Genomic DNA, 25146 nt, shown 5'->3' with positions numbered 1-25146 from the left:
GTTATTTTTATTGGCTTATATTTAGATCTTAAAAGTGTTTAACAAAATATTGTATAAATGATTGTCATAGCACTTATATTTTGGTTAGTAAGCTCATTCCTATTTCAAAAAATAGGGAAATTGAGGTAAAGAGTTGAAGAGGCCTATTCAAGGTTACAGAACATGTCTTAAAACACATGAATGATTTCAAGTGTTCTGCATTTGAAACACAAGGCTACATGTGTTTCTAATATGTATCTGCATTTTTTAATGGAGTATTAGGCAGCAGGACAGTATAATTACTTGCCTGTTATGTTTGGAATATGACTGTGCTGTCCCTTTGAAGATAAAGGTTTATAATAATAACAATAAGCTTGATATCATTAATAAAAAATCCTTTAAAGTTGGACAACTGGGATAAATTGTGCTCTGAATTTTTTGCTTTTGAATTTAACAATGCCCTTTTTTTTAAAGAAAAAATTGGTTATTATTTTCTGTGATTTTAGTTACCTTACTGCTCATACTGATTCTGAAGGAGACTCCGAGGAAGAAAAGAGATGTATGAAATCACCTGATGCCGTGGTGAAATCGGAAGAAGATGAAGACTTATTTAATTTTTTACAGCAGGTGGACAATTTGCACAAGGGTTCAGAGGATGATAAAAAGGAGGGCTTCAGACTGCTGCTTGAGAAAGATGACAAGGTATTATGGATAAACTTAATATTATGTTGCTATTAACTTACGCTTTGCACTGCTTTTGAGAACTTAATGCAAGCTTTAAAATGCACATAGAAATGGAGGATGAAATTTCAAGCAATATATATTTATAATACAGTGAAAAAGCAGTATTTCAAAGTGGTGTTAATATTCATGATGTGTGGACATAGGAGGTCTACTGTTTTATATCCCATTCTAATTCAATAACTTTGAGGCTTTGTTTGACATAGGAGTCCTTGCATACAACAAAGAAAAATCGTGGGCTTTTTTCTTTGTAAATGATACTTACTTTTGCTGGTTTTGGAATAGTCTGTGTGAGAAAATCCTGTAGAATTAAGTAGTAACCAGACCTACTGTTCTCAAACTATGAGCATGTAGTCTGCTCATACCTTTCTAATGTCCTTCATGTGAATTTTTCCTTTACCAGGCCCAAATGTAATTCCAGGTAGAATTTAAAGGTGGTTTGATATGCAGCGTTCAGTTCAGTGTAACATTTTATTCTGCTTTGGCAAGCATTAGTTCTGACTGTATTTTCATCTGAATATTGGAATACCAAGAAAGGTAGATGAGATATTAATTGTGGGTGACTGTGGTGCTTATGACCTCCCTAAAGGAAATACACATCACTTTGTTCAGGGATTTGTTGTGCTTTACTGGATTACCCTGTAAATGTTTATATTAAAGAAGTTTAAACTGATTTATAAAATAAAACCTCTTTAGACAGTCTAGGGTGTTTCTGAAAGCTGTATTCGCTTTTGTTCATGGAAAATTGGTCAATTGGTTCTCACATAAACTAAAGGTAGTATGTAGAAGGATGGAAGATTAACAAAAAATTACACCATGTTCTGATTAATTGCTTTAGTCAAGTTATTAATTTTAAGCATTATGAAAGTAAACTGTTCAAATCACATTCTGATCAGTTTAATTATGTAGCTGTCCTCTACTTTCAGTATGAAAACTGTGTGGACTTTCTTTGGAGACTTGCACGTGCTTATGGAGATCTGTTTGAGATGACTACTGATGCTGAGGAGAAGAGGAAATATGTAACTGATGGTAAGCAGAGGAAAAATGTTTATGTAGAATGCTGTCTGAATGTAGTGAAACATGCTTTGAACTTTGGTTAACTTTTCCAATATAAGGAATTTGCAATCCAATAAATGGAAGCATTTGTACTGTAATGATAACGTTTTGTGCAGTAAGCCACCACAGTTTACAACTGCAGTTCATTCTTTCCTCACTGAGAGATCCAAAATCAGTGGCAGAGAAGTATTATAGGTCATAATTGGAGGCTGTTGTCTCTGCAGATTGCCTTAAAATCCTCAATTTTGTTGAGAAACAGATGGATACAGAATGTGAAAAAACCCAGATGCTGTCAGCACAGTTTCTTAATTGCATCTTTGGGAGAGCAAAAGGAATAAATAAATGTTGAGGCTGGGTCAAGGTTTCGTTTTCTGCTTTCCTGTGGTAAGGAGCACTCCTGCATATCAGCAGCCTCTTTTGTGGCGATGGTGGGGATGAAACCTTGTGAATCTGGAGGAACTGTTAACCAGAAACAGAAGTCATCTGTGACAACTGATGTTGCTTCCAGACATCTCTCCCCATGTGTCCTGTTTGACAACTTAATCTCCGCAAGATTTTGATTTTCTTCTTCATAGCACTTTTTTTTTGTTGTTGCTTTTAAAAGTATTGCCCTTTCTTTCACTGTCTGGATGGATATTGGCTAGAAATACAGTTTGTTTCTCTTTTTATTTTGGGCCTTTGTTTTATTACATTAAAACCTACATCTTCTCTACCCTGTGTCACTCTCCTTCAGTCAAGGCATTGTTCTTAAAATAATCCTTTTTGCCTTTATCTGGGAGTACTTCTCTCTTTCTTTTGTCTCTCCATTGCCTCTCCGTTTTTTGCTGCAGCAAATCAGGTTTTGTAAGTGTAATCCAAGTTTGGGTTCTTTTGTCTTTTGTGACACCTCTCATTGACTTTTTGTTCTGTTGGCAGTGACAATGTCACTGACAGAGCAGTTTTGGCTGTCTCCTTTGTCATCCTTAAAGGCAGTGTCATGCCTTCATGCTGTTGTAACATATTCCACAGACAAGCTCAGCTTGTTCAAGGTCCTTCCTTGTTCCTATTCTTTTGTCATCTAAATACTCCTGAAGACTTGCACTGTCTTAGCTACTTATTTGATACTGTCTTTGCTTTAGTAGCAACTCAGTTTCTTTGTATAGAAATCCTACAGTGCAGTAAGGATTATGACACAAAATAAAGAAAAACAGTAAATTCTGTTGTTGGATCCTTTGCTTTTACCAATGACTGGACTTGAAGCTGGCCAGGACTGTGGGGAACAATAAAAAGAGTTTATTCAAATGTATTAATGAAAATAGGCAGTGTAAAAATAACATCAGCCCACTACAGAATGAGGGTGGTCACCTCACAGACAGGGACATGGACAAGGCAGAGATGTTTAATGCATTCTTTGCCTCTGTCTTCAGCATGGATGATGGACCAAGGGGTTCTCAGTGCCCTGAGCTGGAGGATGATGACTGCAAGAATGATCAATTCCTAGTTGACCTGGAAATTGTGCAGGATCTGCTGCTCCAGCTGGATCCCTACAAATCTATGGGGCCTGATGGGATTCATCCAACAATCCTCAAAGAACTAGTTTGTGTCATCTCAAAACCTCTCCTGATGATTTCTGAGCAGTCTTGGGAATCTGGAGAGGTCCAGCTGACTGGAAGCTGGCAAACATTGTCCTGATTTTCAGAAAGGGCAAGAAGGAGGACCCTGGCACCTACAGGGTCTGCCAGTCTCACTTCAGTGCCTGGTAAAGTTATAGAGAAGATTATTCTGGGAGGTATTGAAAAACACCTGGAGGACAACGCAGTCATTGGTCACAACCGGTGTGGCTTCGTGAGAGGAAAGTCCTGCTTAGCAAACCTGATTTCCTTTTGTGACACAGTAGCCCACCTAGCTGATCAAGGGAAGCCAGTTGATGTAATCTTTTTGGATTTCAAGAAAGCTTTTGATACTGTCTCTCACAGGATCCTTCTGGACAAAATGTCCAGCACACAGCTGGATAAACACGTCATGGGACGGGTGAGCAACTGGCTCACAGGTCAGGCACAAAGGGTTACAGTGAATGGGGTGACATCAGACTGGGGACCTGTCCCTAGTGGGGTTCCAGAGGGCTCCATCCTCGGCCCTGTGCTCTTCAGCATCTTCATAAATTACTTGGACACAGGACTGGAAGGGATACAGAGCAAGTTCACAGGTGGTACAAAACTGGGAGGAGCTGTTGACTCCCTTAAAGGCAGGGAGGCCCTGCAGAGAGACCTCAACAAATCAGAGGGCTGCGCAATCACCAACCATATGAAGTTCACCAAGGGAAAGTGCTGGATTCTGCACCTGGGATGGGACAGCCCTGGATGTATGGACAGACTGGGGAATGAGATGCTGGGAAGCACTGCCGTGGATCCTGGTCACTGACAAGTTGAATATGAGCCAGCAGTGCCCTGGCACCCAGGAGGGCCAGCCGTGTCCTGGGGGGCATCAGGCACAGCATTGCCAGCCAGGCAAGGGAGGGATTGTCCCACTCTGCTCTGCACTGGGGCAGCCTCACCTCGAGTGCTGGGGCAGTGTTGGGTGCCACAATATGAGGATATGTAGCTATTAGAGAGTGTCCAAAGGAGGGCAATGAGGATGGTGAAGGGCCACGAGGGCAAGCTGTATGAGTAGCTGAGGTCACTTGGTCTGTTCAGTCTGGAGAAGAGGAGAGTGAGGGTAGACCTCATTGCAGTTACAATGAGGGGAAGAGGAGAGGCAGACATTGATCTTTCCTTTGTGGTGACCAGTGACAGGACCTGAGGAAATTACCTGAATTTGTGTCAGGATAAGTTTAGGTCAGATATCAGGAAAAGATTCTTCACCCAGAGGGTGGTTGGGTGCTGGAACAGGCTCCCCAGGGCAGTGGTCACAGCACCATCCTGACAGAGCTCAAGAAGCTTTTGGATGGATAGTGCTCTCAGGCACATGGTGTGACTCTTTGGGGTGGTCCTGTGCAGCGCCAGGAGCTGGATTCAATGATCCACGTAGGTCCTTTCCAACTCAGCGTGTTCTGTGATTCTGTGACTGCATGTAACCTCAGCTGATGAACGATAATGGCATAGTAAAGGACAGGGAGAGATAAAGAATGGTGGAATGAAAGTGGGTCTTAGGTGTTGAGTAACCAGCCTAGTTTGGCTCATTCTCATGAAGTGGGGGTGGCGGCAGCCTTTTTCATCTCAGTTTTTGGAAGTGCTGCAGAGGGATTGAGACTGCAGGAGAGCTGGCGGTAGTTTCGTGGTTATTTTTCATTCCACTGGGTTGGACGAGTGTGTATGCTATTCTTTGTTTTTATGAAGTTAACTTACAATACAGAAATGTCAGTGCAGCTTAATTGGTTGCAGCTGAGACTCTGCAAGCAGCAAGCATCTCATCTGAACTTCTTACTGGGAGCGTGGGTTTGATCAAATCACCTACTGTCATCTTTATTCAGTTAAAAGTAGAACTTAAGGGAAGTCTTTGTGCTAGAAAGAAACTTCAACTAGTTTATTCCTGTACCCAAGGCAGGAAACAGCTTTGCTGGTTCTTCTGACAGGTGCTTGTCTGACCTGCTTTAAATGCTCTTCAGTCTTACAGACAACATGGCCTCCTTTGCCAGTCTGGTCCAATACCTGCCTGATTTAACTGCATCTGAATTGGATTTTAAAGGAAAATACTAAAATTGCATATATATTTTATATATATTTATATGTAAGTGCATGACTATGTAAATGAAGTAAAGCCAGGATGTTACATTGTTCATCTAAATGTTTCTAAGAATAGGAAGCAATTTCTTTGCTGCTACAGTATATCAGATGGCTTTGTTCTTGGGAGTCACCTAAAATGTAGAAGAGTACAATAAATCCTTTCATATATTGTATTCCATTTACAGGAAAGATTAAAGCTGAAAAGGCTGTGCAGCTGGACGCTGGGAGTGCTGAGAGTCACCAGTGGTAAGTTTGAGAATGTTTTTGCAAACTTGTTTGTATTTATCAAATCCAACAAAAAACCCTCCAGCCTGACATCAGTTTCATAAATTAGTAATTAATATTTTTTCATAGTTTTGTGGAACTCAATTATCACCAGTTGCAACTAAAAATTACACTGAAATATTCTGTGAAGCATTTACTATAGCATGTGAAGCAACTCAATAACCATACTTCAATATGTACCATGGGAAGTATTTGCTTCAGCCACTATTTTATTGCTCAGAGAAACCATAGTTTTCCATTTACCTTCCCTTTCAACAATTCACAAAATAATGTCATTTGACCTTGAATTTTGTCCTTTCCTTTTCTTGTAATAGTCTAAATTGTAATAATTAAAAATAGACATAGAGGACTATGGAAATTTGAATTAACTTCTCAATTTTTATTTTATTGTATAGTTTTCCTCCAAGCTTGACACTTAGTTTAGTTTTGTAGACCTTGCCAGAACTAACAAAGTCTTCAAATGTAAATATTTTTTTTTCAAATCAACATTATCAGGTAAAAGATAATTCTGCTGAGTTCTAGCTGATGTTCCTCACCTTAGTATTTTATTAATAAGTTGTACTGAGCTCCTGATTTCTTTTCTAATATTATTAGCTCTTCCTTTCCATTTTGGTTTCTACATTCTTCATTAATTTTGTCATTGCAGTTGTGGGATGGGATTTCACTAAGCTTCTGTGTATCTAAACCAAATACTTTTATCCCAGTCTTCTTTCACAATCTAAAAAGAAGCAGCCACTTCTGGAGTGCAGTTCACTGGAGTCAATTTTGCCCATTTAGTCTTGCATGAGGGTGAGATGAATTCCTCCTGGGGCTCAGTTGGCAGCATCTCCATTGCCAACAAACGGAGCACATGTCACCTAGCTCAGGTTTAGGTGCTTGATTAGACACAGATATTGTCATTTAATTAGGTAATTCTCTGTCTTGCTTTCTCTGTTTCTGAAAGCAATTTACAGCCATTTCTGCTCTTTGCTTGACCACAGTCATGGCCGCTTCTTCAGGGTAATGCTGCTGTACCCTTCTTTGCTAGAACTATGTGTAAAAACAACCACAAAATCCCATTCAAGTATGAATCCTGCCCCTCACTTCCTCCTCAGCCCACAAGATTGACAAAATATCCTAGTATAAACACAGCTTCACTGGCAGAAACTATGCTGATAGAACCTTATATATTGTTCAGGGAGGTGTAGATGGTCTGCTGGACTTCACATGTGAGATCCTGTCCTGGCAGGCGTGTCTAGCAGGGGAAGAATTACAAGTGTAAGGAGGTGTGTTCCAGAGGTTAGCTCAGAAAGCTGAATTGAGAGGTTTAAGAGGAAAATCTTAAATTGTTAAAGCTACTGCTTCTTGTAACAGGCAGTGGATTTCTGTATGGTTTGCAGTTTTCATCCTTCATGTATCTGGGTTGCAAGTGAACATGAGGTTTTTATCAGTTATTGTTCAACTGATGTCTTTCTAGAGGGGTAAATGAACACTAGCGATTAAAATAGTTTGCTATAATTCTTTTCTGAATATATTATCTGCTCGTCTTTATTTTCTGAAATCTTTCTACTTGAAGTGTGATTTTTAAAGTGTGATGTAAGTGTAGTGATTATGCCAGTCTAACTGAGGCTCTAAATACTGAGCAGAATGGACTTCCATGCTCCAGAGGGACATTGATTTATTCTTGTTCAGCACAACAATTGTTGTTCAATCTGTGATCCCAGTAGATATTTTTCTGCTGTGCTGCTACTTAACCAGTTGGATTTGGTTTGTAACTTTTTTTTTTAACTTTATTTATTGTGTTTTATTCTTTATAAAGTATTTTACACACATTTAATTCACTTCATGTTTATTTCTGACCATTTCTCAGGTTTGAAACCGTTTAGGTTTGTAAATGCATTCCCCCACAAATTAACATTTTATTTCAAAAGCGTTTTGTTGTTGTGTGGATTTTTTAAAAGCATTGACTTCATTAATTAAATTACTGTAAGATAATGGAGCCAGCACTAAACTTTGGGTGACACCTGTAGTGATGCTCAGGTTCACATGAACCTGGTTCTGCAACCATCTCTGCAGGTGATTCAATCTAAACAATATTTCCATGGTTAGATTTTTGAGGAACATCAGGTAGGACAAAGTCAAAGGCCACATAAACAAGGTATATCTCATTTGTTGCATTCCTCTTATAGTCCAGACTTTTTTATCTTGTCAGAATTCTTTTTTTATACTGTTTGTTCACAAAAATCTTCTGTTTACTGTTTTATATGCTTATGCACTTCTGGAATAATTTATCCTGGAATGTCTTCAGGTTTGGCTGGTTTGCCTGTAAAACTTCCCCTTCCCCTTCCCCTTTCCCTCCTCCTCCTCCTCCTCCTCCCTGATAGCAGCTATGTTTGTCATTTTGCTTGCTGTTGAGGCTTTTTGTGTTACCCACAGGACTTTGGTAGTCAGCTGTGTGTCAGATCTATATTGCTTGAGTCTGGCCTAATACAAATGTTTCCAGTTTATCTAAACGTTATTTCACATGTTAAATTTTCTGAATTTTCAAAAGCTGTACAAGGTAAATAATCTTAGCCTATGTAAGATGAGCCCATCTGCTCATTACATGTCAGTCTGTATTAGCTATTGATGAGCAAGCTGTTTTTCTGACCTTGACTGAAGAAAGTTTTTGTTGATTTCTTACTAATCTGTACTTTCTAATTTCTGAGGGGTTTTTATATTTCCAATCAGCACAACTGAGGTGTTCACTCGTGTTTGGTATAGCTGCTATCTATGTTGTCCACTCATACATTATTCTAATGTTCTCTTAAACTGTTTAATATATTATGGCTTACTAAATGAGTGAGGATTAAATGATAGCCTACTCTTTTCCTGGTCCTGTACCTTGGTCTCTACTTACACTTAACCCTTGTGGAGCAGGGGGAATATAAGTGAGGAAGAAATTGAATTCAGCCTCATTGGTTTCATCTTTTGCCATTATTTCCTCATTGCTAATTGTTCTGCACTTTCATTTATGGTGTTTTTTTTACTTCTGGTATATTTATAGAACCTCTTCTTATTGTCTTACCAATATCCCTAGCTCAGATGTGTGTTCTTGTTTTCATTTTTAGAGTAAATTTCTTTTGGGTTTCAAGTTAATTGAGAATTGCCCACTGGAGCTGAATTAATCTTTAAAACTATTCCCTGCTATGACTAAAGGGTCATTTGGGGTTGTGCTGTTGAATATTGTCTCTTACTAAATCTTCTACAGAATTTTTTCTAACATGGCATTTCTTGAAGATTTCATTGTTTTCATTAAAAACGGTACACTGTGCCTGTTAAGCAATCATTAAGTCTATGGACTTATTTGGAAGTTTCTTTTGGAAACTTATCCCTAGTGCTTGAAAGCTCTATTTACTGAATAAACAAGTTCTTATGACACCTTGACCCACATAATTGTCCTAGTGTATACAGAGTTATAAAAACAAAAACATCCCTTTTCCAGAGCAGGTATTTTTCTGTTTTGTGGAACTGCTGTAAGGTGTCTGCAAGACAGAACACGTTTTTTGTGTCCACCAACGGAATTCAGTAGAATGAGCAAACTCTTGCTAATATAGGCCTAGAGTTCAGCTGTCTTGCCTTGCTTTTCATATTTACTTCAGTTAAGAACAAAAAGATGCCATGTATCTTCTTAGTATATCACCTATATTTTTCTGTAAAACTGTATCATAAAATATATCAGCACTTCAACTGTTCAGCTTACTGATCAGAATACTAACAAGTAACCAGTATTCAGCCTCAAATTCAATTTGGTAAAACATATGTGGAACAAAGAAAGCAAAATATCTTGAAGTAGTCAGTTGGTTTTGGTAATGAATTGCAGCTGCAAATAATTTTCTTATCTGAATCCAGATTTTTGAAAACATGTGATCATATTTAATCACACAGTTGCCAATGAGATGAAAAACCTTCAGACTTTTTGAATGTTGACCTCTAAATAACTGAAGTAAATGGCAACACTGGAAAGGAAAAATGTAGCTGTAGCTTTTTGTTATTTGTATGAACACCCTAAAGAAAGGCAGAGTAAATATTCTAAGTGATTTGTGGCTTTGTTCAGCCAGTGTCAATTTTTCAAGTTGTGGAGGAACTTGCACGCAAAAGTTGTCATCAGCTATTGCAGGTCCTTTTGTTTTTTTCTAAGCTTCAAACGAATTCATTTTGTGGGTCAATGATTCCCAAAGGACAGCTGTGAATCCTCACAGCTCATCTTGGATCATGAAGCATCTTTATCACCCAGATTTTAATTAGAAATGCTATGTCAACAATTTGGAGCTCTAGTTGCTCTATAGTTGTGCTGCTTTACAACTTTACAGTTGCAGGAAACAAAATGTAGATACATATTAACCATGCTTTTATTTAAAATGAAATTCTTTTAAATTTTTTTGCAAAACCAGTGATTTTTTATATTTTTGGGAGGTTCGTTGCTGGTTTTTCTCTAAGAGTTTGGAAGAGCTCTGAAAGGTTTCTCTGCTGTTGCCCAGATCCCCACACTTCCTTTTTTGCTGATGAGAACTTGTTACAGGCTTTGCAAAAAACAAAAAGGTTACTGTTACAGCCAGTTTTCAGGACGTTTACTTAAAAAGATCATTCTTTGCATTGAGCTTGGGTTTGTTTGCCACAAACAAACTTGATGCTGCTGTTGAGTTTGTGTTACTCTCTAGAACTCACCTGCTGATGGGAGTCGTAGGGCACGTGTCTCATTTAGGTGGAAGTGAAGCTAGCAAGGGAAAACCCAGCAGCTTTAAGTGAAGACTCCTCCTGAACACATCTGCCTCCAAGAGCTTTCTCTGTCATGTGCATCAGTGTTAATCAGAAGCGCAGATATTTTCACAAGCCCTGGGTTTTCCATGGAAGTGAATTCCAGAGCTTAGGGACAGTCTCTCACTGGCAGGCAACACTACAGAAGAGTAGCACAGATGGGTTCCACTGAGGACATGAATAATCACCATTTGGGTATTTTGGTGATTTTACACAAACTTCCCACAAAAAAGTGAACATGCTGTCTCAGTAATAGAATTCTAACTGATGATTTGTCAGGTTTATAAGGTGCAATGGCCTAAAAATAATTCTCCAGTGAAACAAAACTCTTCAAAATTTTGTAATATGTTGTAGGATATGGTCATACTACCAAGAACTTTTAAAATTGAGTCCTCATCTGTTTCTAACTAAATGCTTGTTACTTGCTTCTCTTAATTATCCCTTATTTAGACTTAAACAAGGCAGATAACTTGCAAGCGACAAGCATCTGTTTCTATCATGCAGTCTGATTTTTCAGGAATTGATAGTTTGGGCAGAAATACAGGTTTCCAGCTAGTAGTTATTTGCCCTGCATTTGATTCATGGGAAAACCAAGGAAATTTTACAGCAATCTTTGTAATTATGCATAATCTTAGTCAGTAATCTTTGAATTACTTAATTGTTTTTGTAAAAATAATTTAAAATTTCAAATTCAGAAGCCATTTCTGAAAAGCTGTAAGTTTTCCTGTAGTAAGTGGATCCGTGAAACACTGCAGCATACTCATGCAAGTGCAAAGAAGGAAGGTTCGACATGGGAAAAGATCTGTTTACTACAAGCTTTTTGCCAGAATGGTCACAGAGGAAATAATTCTGACAACCTAATAATCTCTATTACATTTCTGCCAAGGAGAATTGTTGTGTTACTGTCTCTGAAAGCTCTTGTTTCACTCTGTTTCCGTATTTGTGAAGACTATCCTGCTAATTTCTTCAAGATTTTATTTCCATCTGTCGTAACTGTCTATTATAAAAATAAATGTTAAATTTCTGGAAACAGGATTTTAATACAGTTGTGGGTTTCACAGCCTAAGGAATGCAGAACGTGACATCCACATGTTCTACTAGTGAACTTCTGTGAATACACATTAACAGCAGCATTTTTCCTTGATTTGGTATACTGCATGTGTTGCAATAAATTAAGCCAGAATTCTGAGTGTCCTTACCGCTGAGATATTTTTAAACCCAAATAGGGGTTTGTTTCCCACGTTTTTGCAAGTGTTACCTGCACAAGTGTGTGCTACATCTGATGTTTCCCTGGAGCTCAGCTTCAATGCTCTGGTGAATTTTAATATGAAAAGTGTATTAGTGCAAATTTCTACAGTGTAGACTCAGTTGTATTCCAAGGAGAAGGAAAGGGAAATGAAATCCCTATTAACAAAAAAATCTCCTCTAACAAAAAAATCACCTAATCACTTCACTTTGCACCTTGGCACATCTGACTTCATGTGTTGGCAATCTTGCACATTTCTCAGCCACTGCTTCCATACCCCCATGAGGATGGTCATAGCAAACCAATACCTTTGCATGGAAACTTTGTGTCAAATGCATTTTTGTAGATTAAATATTTTGGTAGTGACGTGATACTATATGAAGTGTGCGAAACTGGGATCTCAGGAAGAGCAATGCAACAGGGATCGTAATCAGTAATTTAAGTTGCAAAATCTCCCTACATAGAAATTGGTATCTCATTGAAATCATGTTAAAAAGAAATCCTGCAGGTCTCACTGCATTGCAGAGACTGTCAGAATATATAAGTGGGTGAAACTGGTGAGTGAGGGAGTCGAGGCATGCACAGAACTGAGCCATGCAGGGATGGGGAGATGTGAGAACACATTTAGAACTGAAGTGGAAATGAACTTTCTTTTCACTGGGCCTCTTGTGTGCTGCCCACACACTAGCCTTTGCTCACACTACCTTACATGGTAAATATTTCTCAGATGAAGAGGCGGGAGTGAAAAACAGTTATGAAACAGATGAATTAAATTCTTTGGTTGTGGTAAATATCACAAAATCTTCTCCCATTTTCAAAGTCTTGCCAGTCACAATTAAGAAAAACTTTCCTTTTGATACTGGGGTGCTAAAATGGAGATCTAGATTTCTAAATGTAAGCCCTGTACCTACACATTTCCAAAGTCTAAATGGCATAAAAAGTTTTTTATATTTGGGATATATTAAAAGGTATATAGAAGAGGAAGGAACAAGTCTGGGAAGGTGCATGTAATTTCTGATTTTGGCCATGTGAAATTTATCAAGGAAAAGGCAAATAATGCTGTATTTAAATGCTCTAGTGGGGCTTAATCTTCATTTGAGGATTCAAAATCTTTTCTTTAAATCTGTCTCATGTAGAATAAGCTGTGGTTGACAGAGTCTTAGGTGTTGGTATAATTTTTGATGTTAAAATTCAAATTGGCTTGATAAAATTATTGGATCAGCCTGCTGCTCTTCTTTTGCAATAGGTAAGGTATGCAGTTGCAGTTTTGCCTGGCATGAATACACATAGAAATTCTGTAGCACCAGAAGGGAAAATGTTAATTCACTTTGATCAGGGCCTTCTGCTTGAGGGCTATGTTGGTACTTGGCATCCATCTCTGTCGACTAGTTTCTTGCAAGTCTGAGTTTCAGGACATTATTTGCAACAAAGGAACATGGCACTGACCTATTATATTGAGTTTGTTTGATTGTGTTCGTGCTTATTAAAGGTTTGTTAATTGTGGTGATTAATCATACGCCTCTACACTGTGTTCAATAACTTTTCTTCCATCTGGGAATAGCATTTTTTTTACACCAACTGAAGTACTGTATCTGTCTTACTGAGGTAATTATTGTTGTGTTTATTTAGACTAATGTGTCTGGGGCTGGTTTTTTTACATCACCCAGGAATCACATTAGCTCAGCAAATAGGTCATTCCGGGCAGCTCTTCACTGATACGATTTCCTCTTTATTTTTCTCTGTGAAGGCTCTGTAAGCAGTACTGTGATGTTCAAAGGGTGTGAGGGAGGCAATGGTTGTGCAGAGAACCAGTATCGCTTGCTCTGCTAAGAGACGTGTGCTTTTTACCTGTTTCATTAGATATTTGTGCTTTGTTGTGTGATAATCTTTTTAGTATTCCTCCTGTCACCACGAGATGGGGTAGGTGACCAGGGAGCGCCGGGGCTGCGACCAGCCCGCAGAAGGAATAACATGAACCAGATGGAAGCACTTCTAGTTGCTCCCTGCATCGTTTTCTGTGGTCATTTTCTTCACCATGAGAGTGGTGAGGCACTGGAACAGATTGCCCAGAGAATGGGCATCCCTGGAAGTATTCAAGGCCAGGCTGGATGGGGCTCTGAGCAATCTGGTCTAGTGGAAGGTGTCCCTGCCCACAGCAGGGTGGTTGTAACTCTATGATCATTAAGGCCTCTTCCAGCCTAAACCATTCAATGATTAACATTACCCTTTGCACCATTGAAAATAAAAGTTTCTTTTGTGTTTTAAACTCTTTGAAAATTATTTAAAATGTCTAAAAATTCTTTTCAGGAAAAAAAGGACACTTTTTTGATTTGTTTGGTTTCGGGGATTTTTTAGAAATGAAATGAATATCCAAAATGACATAGAACTTCAAAAATGAAATAATTAATTTATATCAATTGGCTGTCTAGCCCATTTCAAAAGTATAAAATTGAAAAAAAACCAAAACAAAACAAAAAAATCCAAAACCCCCTAAAATCCCCAATAAATGCATGAAAGAGATTTTTATTTTTTCCTTGGAAAAATAATGGGTATTTAAAGTTAGTGGGCTAGCTTCCCTCTAATTTGTTGAAACTTTTATTGGGATTTCCCTCCCAAGAGATTTTAGCTGTAAGTAGAAGCTTTTCTTTGAACTAGTTTAAACTAAGGCCCTCTTTCTTGTCACGCACAGACAGGGAAATACTGCAAGATGCTGGATTAGCTTGTTCGCTTTTCATTGTTTTCTTTTGTAGCAGCAATCCGTTTAGCTATGGTATGCTGAGTTTATCTGATTAGCACTTAATGAGCGAAGGGAATAGGGGCAATGTTGCCTGAGTTACTTGACCCTAATAAAGTTTTCACTACCTTCCCCCTCTTTCTAAATACCTGAACTTTCCTGACCCCCACCCCTTGCCTTTTCCCTCAGCTGTAGCTCATTCCCATACGAAATGCACTCCCACTGCAGCTCTGTCAGCAGTAGTGCTGCCATTAGCTGGATTTTGTCCAGTGCACATCGGTCACAGCATACATCCTGCTCAACAGTGTTTGACAGTCTGTCTGGAGCTCTTACAAACTCAACTGCTGTTGTTCTGCTGGCTCCCTACCTTACCTGGGAACACTTACTGACCAAAAAATGCAACGACCTATACCATGAGCATTTCTAACTTAAAACCATTAGGTATAACTGTAAGCAATAAAATAATTTCTTGAGTTGTGTTAGCAATGACATCTTAATGAGGATTCACTGGAGCTTGAATAATTACATTATATAAAGAAATTCAAGAAAGCTGGTGTTTAGTAGTGCTTAAAAGCTATGTGCCATACAGATTGTGGTTCTGTTACCATAATTAACTCAATAAGCTTCTTGCATAATTCATATTTCCTCTGGACTTCAACTTGATTTCCCTCTTTTAAGATTATTTTTTATTTTCATTTGGTGTTGCATTGTAAAATATTTGATAAAAAAGCAAAATTCTGAAAAATAATAGAAAAATAATCTATATGAGGTTTTGCTGCTTAGCTGTTTCTTTGGTGGTTCTGTTAGTTTTATACAGAAGTGCAAAGTTGTCCTAATACCAATGAAAATAGGCCCAAGGACACTACAGGTGGTATCTGTGCAAGAGATTCCTTATGCATAGAGGTTCTGTAACTGTTGAAGAAATAAGAAGAAAGCAATAGCAATTTAGGTTGAGTGTCAATAAGATACTAGGTTTGGTTAGGAGATCTGAATCTTTATAGGTTTACCTGTGAAAATATTTTCACTTACATCTGCTTAACAATACAAATATTTTATAGAAATTAGCTCACATTTCTTTTATCACTCAGTGTTCCCAGTTTTTGGTAATCATAGTCATAATAATAGAAATAATAATGATCTTAGCAATAGGCATCTAGTAATAGCAGTAGTGATCCTGTTAGACCAGAATGTGTGTGTATGTTTTTAAATAATTTTAAAGACATTAGAATAACGTCAGAAGTGCAGGAATGCACTGAGGTGCTTGAGAAGGGTAGAAGACAACTGTGAATATTTCTGAGGTGTGTACAGCTTCCCACTGAGCACACCCCAAGCATTTGCCTTCTTGGATGAGGTTCTGCAGCTGATGGTGCTCAGGTTACCAGTGCACTGCGGAGCACAATGTGTCGAGATAAACTGCTGTCAATGGTAGAGCCAGTCTGGAAGAGTCACACTCTGAACTAAATGGCTGGAATTTTGGAAGAGATATCTGTTTTTTTCACTTAACTGACAACCCAAATAGTATCATTTAAACTTCTTGTTTCCATTGTTTTGTTTTGTTTTGTGTTTTTGTTGTTCCTGAATATGTATAACTCATGCCAAACTTCCATACAGCCATCCAGATGGAAAAAAACCAGGTGTAAATGTGTGCATTAGGTATTGAAATATTTTGTTATTTGATTCAAAGGTTTATTTAAATCATAAAAAGCATGTGTGTGTGTTTTTCTTTTCCCCTCTCAGGTTTGCAATTATGTGTGGCTATATGTCTCAGTTTGAAAGTGTACAAAACAAAATCAGGAATGGTTATCTCTTTAAGGTATGTTTTTGTAGGATTTGGGGTTGGGTTTTTTTAAGCTATTCCTTTAAGTTATTTCCTTATATAGTGTCAAAGACAGGTTTTTCCAACAGAGTAATTCAGCCTCACAGGTCTATTTTGGTGCTGAATTAAATCGAAAACATTATTATGTATGCAAATAGATTATACGCTTGCAAAATACAAGAATTGAGGTAGGATTCTGGGAACAGCATTAAGATTTCTGGTTTCCTTTGTAGTCAAAGTGGGGAGGAAAGGGAATATCAATTCTGTTTAGAAAATCAAAACATATGAAATAGTAAGTGATGAACTAACACAGTTCTGCAATCATCCTTCATGTCACCCTTAAGTAACGTTCGTTTTAACCCTGTCCCTTCAAAGGTAACTGTGTTTTTTAGAGTTAGCTGTTTGTGTTACATGTGCTGCTCTCCCCCTCCTTGTCCTCAACATTGCTTAGACACTTTCCATCCATCCCTTGCCCTCAAGCTGGCGTCCCCCCTTTCTGGGTGACAGTGAGAGGCAACAGACATGTTCCAGTTCCTGGGGAATGCCTGGGATGGGTTCCTCTCACATCATGTCCGTGTTAGGACTTGGAGTGTGGCGGAGCTTTCCTGTGAGAGAGCATTAATTACATGTGAGCCGTGCCAAGCGAACTAAGCCCCAAGCACTGGGACAAGCTGGGAACGAAGGGAAAATGACAAATAACACAAGTGCTGCAGCTGTTTAAGGATGGAGTTTTAAAAGAGTCCATGGTGTGACCAGTGGCCATTTCAGGGAAGTTTTACTCCTCAAAAGTAAATCCTGAAATGATTTGGGAAAACAGTAGTATGAAAACATAGCTCCTATCTGAATAGTTTGTGGATATATTATAATAGTCTCTTTTATCTGTGTAACTCAGATATTTTTGTGACTGGCTTAATTATAAAGACAGATACGTGGAAGGAAAAAAGAAATGTTCAAATTAAATTTATTTTGAGAGGCAAATGGTAGTGGTGAAATAACAGATTTATTTTTTCTTCAAATTCACGTTGAACATTAAGAGCTTGCTTTGGTAAATTAAAGAGAGAAATAAAGGTACTCATGACGTGAAATGAAAGTGGTTTCGGAAAAAGGACCTCATTAGATACTTTCTAGGTTTTGAAGTTTCACTATAAACAGAACCATTTTACTTTCTGAATTTCACATTATAGTAACAGTTGATTGTGTCAAGTACCATTTCATTGGGGCAGTCACATTCCAAGGTGGAAGGAACTATGCTTCAGTGGTGGGTGCTGGCATGTAAGATATATTCAAGAGTAGTTGCTTCCTCACTGATTTGATCTGTGACAGTTTCCTAATATTAACTGTAAATGAAATTAATTGAAGTTGTTGCCTTTTTAAGACAAAAGTTCTTGAATTATTTGACTGAACTTTAGAGCTGTTTAGTCATGTTCTAAATACAGTATGCCTTCTTGCATTGTGTGCAACGTTGCTAAATAATTTTCTGCTTTCCCTCCATGAGGAAGGGATTTGCTAGTTAAAATATTTTTAGGTTGTTAGAAGGCAATTGCAGCAGAAGAGAATTTCTGAATTTGTTTCTGACTTGCAGCAAACTTCTTAGAATGTAAACACACTTGCCAAACAAACATCTAAAGTGATACTGATTTTCTTTCCAATAGGAGCACCTAGACAAGGCAATTGAACTTAAGCCTCAAGATCCCTTTTTATATTACCTAAATGGAAGATGGTGCTATTCAGTAAGTTGTATTTTATTTATCTAACATGTGAATTGAGTATACTAAAAAATGATTATTAAGTAGTGTGACTAAGACAAAGTAGGTGTTTATTTAAGTAGATGTTTTGAGCTAAAGGAAGCAGACATTTACATATCCCGAATTAACTGCTGGATGCATGATGCTCACAGCTGACCATTCCTGCAGTGTAGGTAGGTAAGCTGTGCTTGTATGACCCTCATTGTTGTGTTCAGGTTTTTTATCTAAATGAATGAATGAAAAGTAACTGATATTTGGAAGGGAGGAAGGATGACCTTTTGATTTCACTCCTTTGTTCTGCCACAAACTTTCTGGGTGAAGCTTTTGGTAGCTTTATTCCCCATCCATAACTTAAAGGCACTTACATGCTGTAGGATTATGTCTGTGGCAGCAAGGCTACCATACTGGCTTGGTAAATTCCAAGGGAATGTCCAAAACATACTCATGCATAAAAATCTGTAATTCACCAATGAGTTTTGCAAGAGATGCAATTTGTGTCATGCCAATACAACAGGTGCTTTTAAAGATTGTTTTAGTTATATATTTTTGTTTATATATTATAAGGATTTTATTAGATTGTAGTAGATTACATAGTGATAAGTACTCACATATGAAAATATAAAATAATTGGTTTACAGATTAGCTGGTAATCAATTTTTTAGAAAAATTGTGCTTTCATAAGAGAATTGTCTTGTTGGTAATCCACATCTTTGAGGGCTCAGCTGGCTATCCTTACTGGTTCATCTCTAGTGCTGTGAGGAATCTTTTGTTGGAAGAAAACATTCTTGCATAGTCTATGCTGTAAAAGATCACTGTGAATCTTCTCAGAATAATAACTGCTAATGCACAGTGAATTCCAGCCAAGCTTTTTTCTTTCAGATACTTCCAGTGCGAGTCACTACAAAGTGCCTGCAAACTGGAAAGAAGGAGTTGCTGTGACACATTGCAGACTTTGTCTTTATCTGCAACAAGACTTAATGCAAAGCAATCTTTCAGCAGTTTTTTCAGTTCATATATTTAACTTTCAAAGAGCTTTCAGCAACCATATATTTTCTCTGTTGATTTGAATAAGGAATGACACCAGCTTTTTCAAGGAACTTGGCATTTTGCTTTTTGTCACAGTGTATTCTTGAATATGAGCATTAGCTATGCAAAAATAAGTTGCTGGAGATGGTCCTGCAGTATGCTTGCTGTCCTGCCTCTGAGAAGCATCTCTCTCACCAATGATTCCTTAAACACTTTTATACTGTGCTGTGTCCAACAGCTAACTGCAGCTTCCATTTATACCAAATACTCCCAGATGTTTTTCATGGCTTATTTCTTATGTGAGCTGCTGCTTTTTGGAAACACACAATCTCAGTCTACCTCACTTTGTTCTTATTGCACTTTTTATTTTACTCTTGTTTTGTTTTCATGATAATCACCACTTCCTGACTGAGTAATACGTGTGGTTTGTTGTACTGTATTGTTACAAATTCATATTCCATGCTTGCAACATCTATGCAGGGCTTCCTGACTAAACATTGAAACCACAGATTAGCATTTGCTTTAGGTTATGACCTGACCTGCATTTATTTAAGTAAAACAATCTACCTAAACAGATGTAGCCACTGAAATATGTAAGGATTGATTTCAGATTTCTATTTTTCTTCTTTTTTTTTTAATTCTTGCCTTCTGTGACAGCCATGACAAAATAGTAACCTGAAACACATAGAACAGATTTTCGTACTCTAAATAAATGCAAGTATAGGACTGAATAACATCTTGTTTCAACTTCTGTGGCTGTCAGCTCTTAAATCTTACTGGTTTTGCACACTTTCAGTAGCAGGATGAGGTCATTTGGAAACATTCGTTTTGAGGCAATACTAGTTTTTAACCCTAGCTGGTGAGATTGCTAATATCCTCACTAGTTTTAGCAGAGTGAGTTGGTTTCTGTGCTGATCCACTAACACAGGTTTTGGCCATGCACGTGATATAGGTAGTCATAGGAGCTTGTGGAAGATGTGCCAAATTCCTTGCTCCCATTCTGGAGGCTGTGAAGTTTCATGCTGTGGGAGTTATCCCAAAAGAAGACTGTTGACTGTGGCATTGCTTCCAAATACTTCGTCATAGAGATTATGATGGAGTGTTGAAAAATTCCTTTGTCACTTGTCTATACCTGTAGCTGTAGATGGAGTGATAATGCTCCTCTTAGATGCTCTGTTTTTAATGTTCAGTCTCACTGTTGTTGAGGTTGGGAAGGCTGTGTTGTCCAGGGTGAGAAAATTAAAGAGGAAAAAGGGATGATTCAGGCAAGAAGGTTAGTTTTTACATTTAGCCTAGCTGACTTTGGGATCAAGTTAGGATTGGCTGCAATATTTGTTCTTTCATAGGTATTGGTCCCAAGGGTATTTTTGTCTAATTTTGGTCGCATACTCATTTACTGAAGCAGTCTAGTTAAAAAAGATAACAAGTTTCTGATATTTTATAGGCTTTGATAACAGTTTTGTGAAATTTCATGTACTTAAGTCTTCCTAGTATAGTCAGATATTTCCCATTCACTCCTGATTTAATGTTAGGGGATCTTATTACTATTGTCTAGCATAGGTTTTTTGGATGACAAACTGAAAAAAAGGAATTGCATAAGATACTGTAAATGGGGATGCTTCAAGTGTAACTCAAGGTTACAGTTCATTTTCACAAATAAAAGTCCATTGAAAAGACTTTGAAGTAAAAAGTATCGAATCATAGAATCATCAAGGTTGGAAGAGACCTTCAAGATCATCAAGTCCAACTGTCAAGCCTGTCACCCCTAAACCAGTGGAGGCAAATGCAGGTTTATTGAAGACTGAGATGTATTTGCAGAGACTGCATGCTGCACTAGTAAAAGCTGTTTAATTTGTGGAGTTTTGCTAGAATTTGACCTGACTGCCATTTTTCACCTTCCTCAGTGTAGCACAGTCCTTTGCAAGGAGCAGGGGTACAGCGCTGCCAAGTTTCTTGCTCATCAGTTTTTCTTGCTGGGCCAGAAATGACGCTGATGCAAGGTGTCACAGAACCTTCCAGTGGAAAGGATGAGCTGGGTTTTTGCTGCCTCACGGCAGCTGGGGTTTGTCTGTGATGCAGAGCTAGTGACAGTTGTGTACCACCTTGCCTAAAAATCAGTTTTTGCTGTTTCTTATGTCTCTTACCATTATAAAGTCAGTAGAGCTGTACAAACGAGGAGGATCACAGAATCATCTCAGCTCTGTTAGAAAAATACTTCTGGTATCACAATCAGGTAGGCAAGATTTTCACCAGTCATTTCATAGACGTCATGATGGGCAAAATTTTGCCTGTGAGATCTGTTATGTATACAAGAAGTGAATGGATCTGTGGTGCATGGTGTATAGGAATAAGTTTTATTTCCTTACAGTTTTGGGCACAATTATCTGATAATTCTTTACAATTGTATGTTTATGGGTGTTTTTTAAAGTGTTTTAATGTTTCAAATAGCTTATAAAACCATCTAGTTAAGACTTATATCTACTTGCCATTACAGGACAGGTACAGAACAGCTAGCATGTACTTGTGAAACTGGATCAGAGTCCCTGCTAAATGCTAGTAGGGTGTTAAAAATTAGATCTCTTGGGATTTTCTTTTTGCAGGTTACATGCCATGTTTTGGATTTGTCTCTGGTGTATCCCAGTATCTGTTTGGGTTACATCAGGGAACAAATTGACCCAGGTCCTTTGTGTGCTCTCTAAGTGGGCTTCCTGTACTGATAAGCCCAGTTCAAGTTGGATAAATACCTAAATGCCTGTGCAGATTGTCCTGGTTCCTCAGCTGGCAAGAAAGAGAATATTTTTGTTGGAAGACAGTATTTCAAAATTGGTGTCCAGTTACTCAATCTCTTCCAGAAGTCAAAACATTGCAAAATGATTTAATACAATTTTACATTAGTATATTTTAATGAAAAAGAAAAATAAACTCTCTGGGGATATATAATTAGGTGCCATTAATATTTTACTGAAGCTGGATCCATGGTGTGATTTGCCTTTATGGAAGACAATTGTCTGATACGTCTTCAGTGAGCTATTAGCAAGGAAACAGTGCAAGAGGATGTCCTTTAGGGCTGAAAGTCAACCCTGGATGATTTTTCAATCCAAGCGGGTTAGTTTCCTTCATACCAACATCCTGGAATTTGAAAGGAGCTGTCAGTGGGCAGGGTTTGCTTCTCATAAAAAACAAACAGAAGACAAAAATCCAGCCAGTGTTTCAGTATATATATAAGATTTTTGCTGATCCTAGGCTAAGGAAGAGAAGGGGATATTATGAAATCCATTTTCCCAGGATTTAGGGGAGAACCATATTTCTTGCCTTGGCTGTCAGAGATACAAGAGGCCTGATGGGAGAGTGCTGAGTATGAACTTTATGTTCAGCTGTAGTTTAACTCTGGGAGTGCCTTCCTTCCATCTCTGGATATAACAGAGATTTGGGTAGAATAAATGGATGACAGCTTGTTCTTTGACAGATCTGCAGGAGAGGTTGGTTGAGACAAGCATCTTTATTTGCTTTGGGATACTGTAGAGTGGCCTCCTCTCCTTGGCAAAGGCCAGACTGTCATGATGACCCCCTCCCCTCCAGTTCTAAGGAAGATCAGAAGTTGGCTGATGGTTCCTCAGGCCTTTGTTGCTCTTGGGTGGGTGGAACTCGCTCTCCTTATGCATGGCAGCTGGGGAGCCATGTTTCTTGAGTGACCCAGTACATTAAAACCTGATATTCTGTGGAAACATGGTGTTCCTTGCAGTGCTTCTGTGAACTTTTAGGCTTCTGGCAGGACTGTCATCAGGGTTTAGGAGACTGAAAAAACCAAAACTCACTTAACATTTGGAAATCATGTAGGGCAAAACCAATCTTCATTCCTTAATTTTGTTGTTGTTGTAGCTATTACTTGCTACAGTAGCTGTTTTCTTTATTACCTGCTGTACTCTACCCCTCTTGGAACATGCACTAAGTGAAAGCATGGTTCTGCTGAAGTTGACACTCCATTTATACTCGATTTTGTATGGACCTCCAGATACACTTTGCACTATTGGAGTAACCTTGAGTGTAGCAGTCAATTCTGCACTACACTAGAGCATGTTACACCGGGGGTTCCATTCTCCATGCTTGCTCACAGACAGAGAATGATTAATAACTTGGTATAGTAGGAATGATGTTTCCATTTCATTGAACATGGCATAAGATTTACTCAAATAAAGTTATTTCAAATTAAAAACTGTGTTTAAGTGCATTTAGGGAAGGGATATAATTTCCTGTTCATCACTGTTGCTCTGGGACACAATTTTGTGTATTGCATATAACATCTCTTTTCCATTTGTCCTACCTCAGTCATAGGGGGGTGCAGACAGACTCAGGTGGGGCTGTTGTTAAGGCTCAGTTAAGCTGTTGTGATGGAATTCACCTCACCTGTCTCTAGCTATCCCCAGGGTCTGTGCTCCTTTTGTAGTTGAAGGAAAGGAAGAAAAGAAAAACAGGAGTGTTCATCCCAGGATAATGTAGGTGAAGAGGAATTGCCTGATGGGAGTACCTCTCTCTCTGTATTGACCACGCAAGGAACCTGGACAACTTGTGTAAACTAGGCACGTCATATATGGAGGGCTAGAGTTCCTGCAACAAATTCATCAAGCTAGTGGCATATAAGTCTGACTGCTGAAAACATCACAGAACTCTCAGACTGTCTCTGGAATAGTCACAAAGTATAATGCTGGATAGAGTGCACATAAGAAAAACCCTCACTGCTGCCATAGCATCATTAGAATCATTAAGGTTGGAAAAGACCTCTTTAAGATCAAGTCTAGCTGTTAACCCAGCACTGCCCTGTTCACTGCTAACCCATGTCCCCAAGTGCCACACCCACATGCCTTTGAACACTTGCAGGGAGGTGATTATATCACTTCCCTGGGCAGCCTATTCCACTGCCCGACCACCCTTTGAGTAAAGGAAATTTTCCTAAGATGCAATCCAAACCTCCCCTCGGTGCCATTTCCTATGGTCCCGTCATTTGCTACCTGGGAGAAGAGACCGACCCCCACCTCGCTACAACCTCCTTTCAGTGCAGGTGGTTTTGTGTGAAATGTGCTTACATGCATTTCACTTTTAAACATTGTTTTAGCTTGGTGGGATTTGTGAAATAAAAATGGCCAACTGCATGTATGTTTGGGCTTTTTAAAAGTTTGAGTAGTGCAAAGCAGCACCCAAGCCAGACAAAATAAAGACTGAAACCTCAGTAAATCAGTTCTGATTAAATCTCATAAGAAAATAAAGTAACTGCCAGGAAGAACTTGTGTTTCCAATAGTTAATTATAACTCCTCATGGAAAAACTGCAATTTTGTTTCTTCACTATTGCATAACAGCAGACATGAGTGTGGTAATTGTATCTGCGCAGTGTGTATCTCCAGGGTGTTGTGTGCTCTTGCAGAGAACAGTGTAATACATTCCCTTTATTTTTACCCCATCTCTTCCTCCCCCTTCATGTGATGGACCAAGAACTGTAGAAATCCCGTTCCTCTTCCAAAAGAAGAGAGAACATGGCAACAGCAGATTGGCGTGAAGAAAACAGCACTTTTGCAAAAATTCTTTTAATAACTCTTGCAGAATATATCTCAGAAACTATACAACAGTGAGGGAAATGAAATGGGGAAGGATATTATATACATACCTACACTTAGAAGTTTTAAGCAGCATGCTGCAGTTTGTAACACAGCAGGAAAGCACTGCAGGGGCAACAAAACCTTGTTGCTTCAATGAGTGAGAACTCCATGATTGCTGGAGAGCTTTTGTAAAAAACACTTTATGTTCTTAGAAGAAGCTTCAAGAGTGAGATACATGAGAGAGAATGAAAACACAAGCTTTATTTTTGTAATATTGTTTCTCCCTGGGTTATAATTTTTAGTGCTTTTGTGTGAGACGCTTACTGACAACATGTAACCAATGTAACAAAGGCGTTGGGACCCTGCTGAGCAGCTGGCAAGACTTGACCAGGATGCCTTCTGTCTCCACGCAATGTTGCTCTTGTGTAGCTCGAGACATTGGGACCAGATGA

At 38.5% G+C, this 25146-nt stretch overlaps 1 protein-coding gene across 6 annotated transcripts in view; it reads left to right on the top strand.

Moving 5' to 3' along the window:
* Nucleotides 1–25146, top strand: part of RMDN2 (regulator of microtubule dynamics 2) — a 92098-nt gene that overhangs the window by 12744 nt on the left and 54208 nt on the right. For all 6 annotated transcript variants that reach the window (XM_019281199.3, XM_010391705.4, XM_039568222.1 and 3 more), the window contains exons 3-7: nucleotides 486–681; nucleotides 1647–1749; nucleotides 5663–5723; nucleotides 16256–16331; nucleotides 17987–18064. In XM_019281199.3, the coding sequence (XP_019136744.1) occupies nucleotides 486–681; nucleotides 1647–1749; nucleotides 5663–5723; nucleotides 16256–16331; nucleotides 17987–18064 (514 nt within the window). The remainder of the gene's footprint in view (nucleotides 1–485; nucleotides 682–1646; nucleotides 1750–5662; nucleotides 5724–16255; nucleotides 16332–17986; nucleotides 18065–25146) is intronic.

Source organism: Corvus cornix, chromosome 3 (assembly GCF_000738735.6).
Source record: "Corvus cornix cornix isolate S_Up_H32 chromosome 3, ASM73873v5, whole genome shotgun sequence".
NCBI lineage: Eukaryota > Metazoa > Chordata > Aves > Passeriformes > Corvidae > Corvus > Corvus cornix.
The sequence above is the reverse complement of the archived record's forward strand: the minus strand, read 5'-3'. Positions and strand labels throughout refer to the sequence as shown.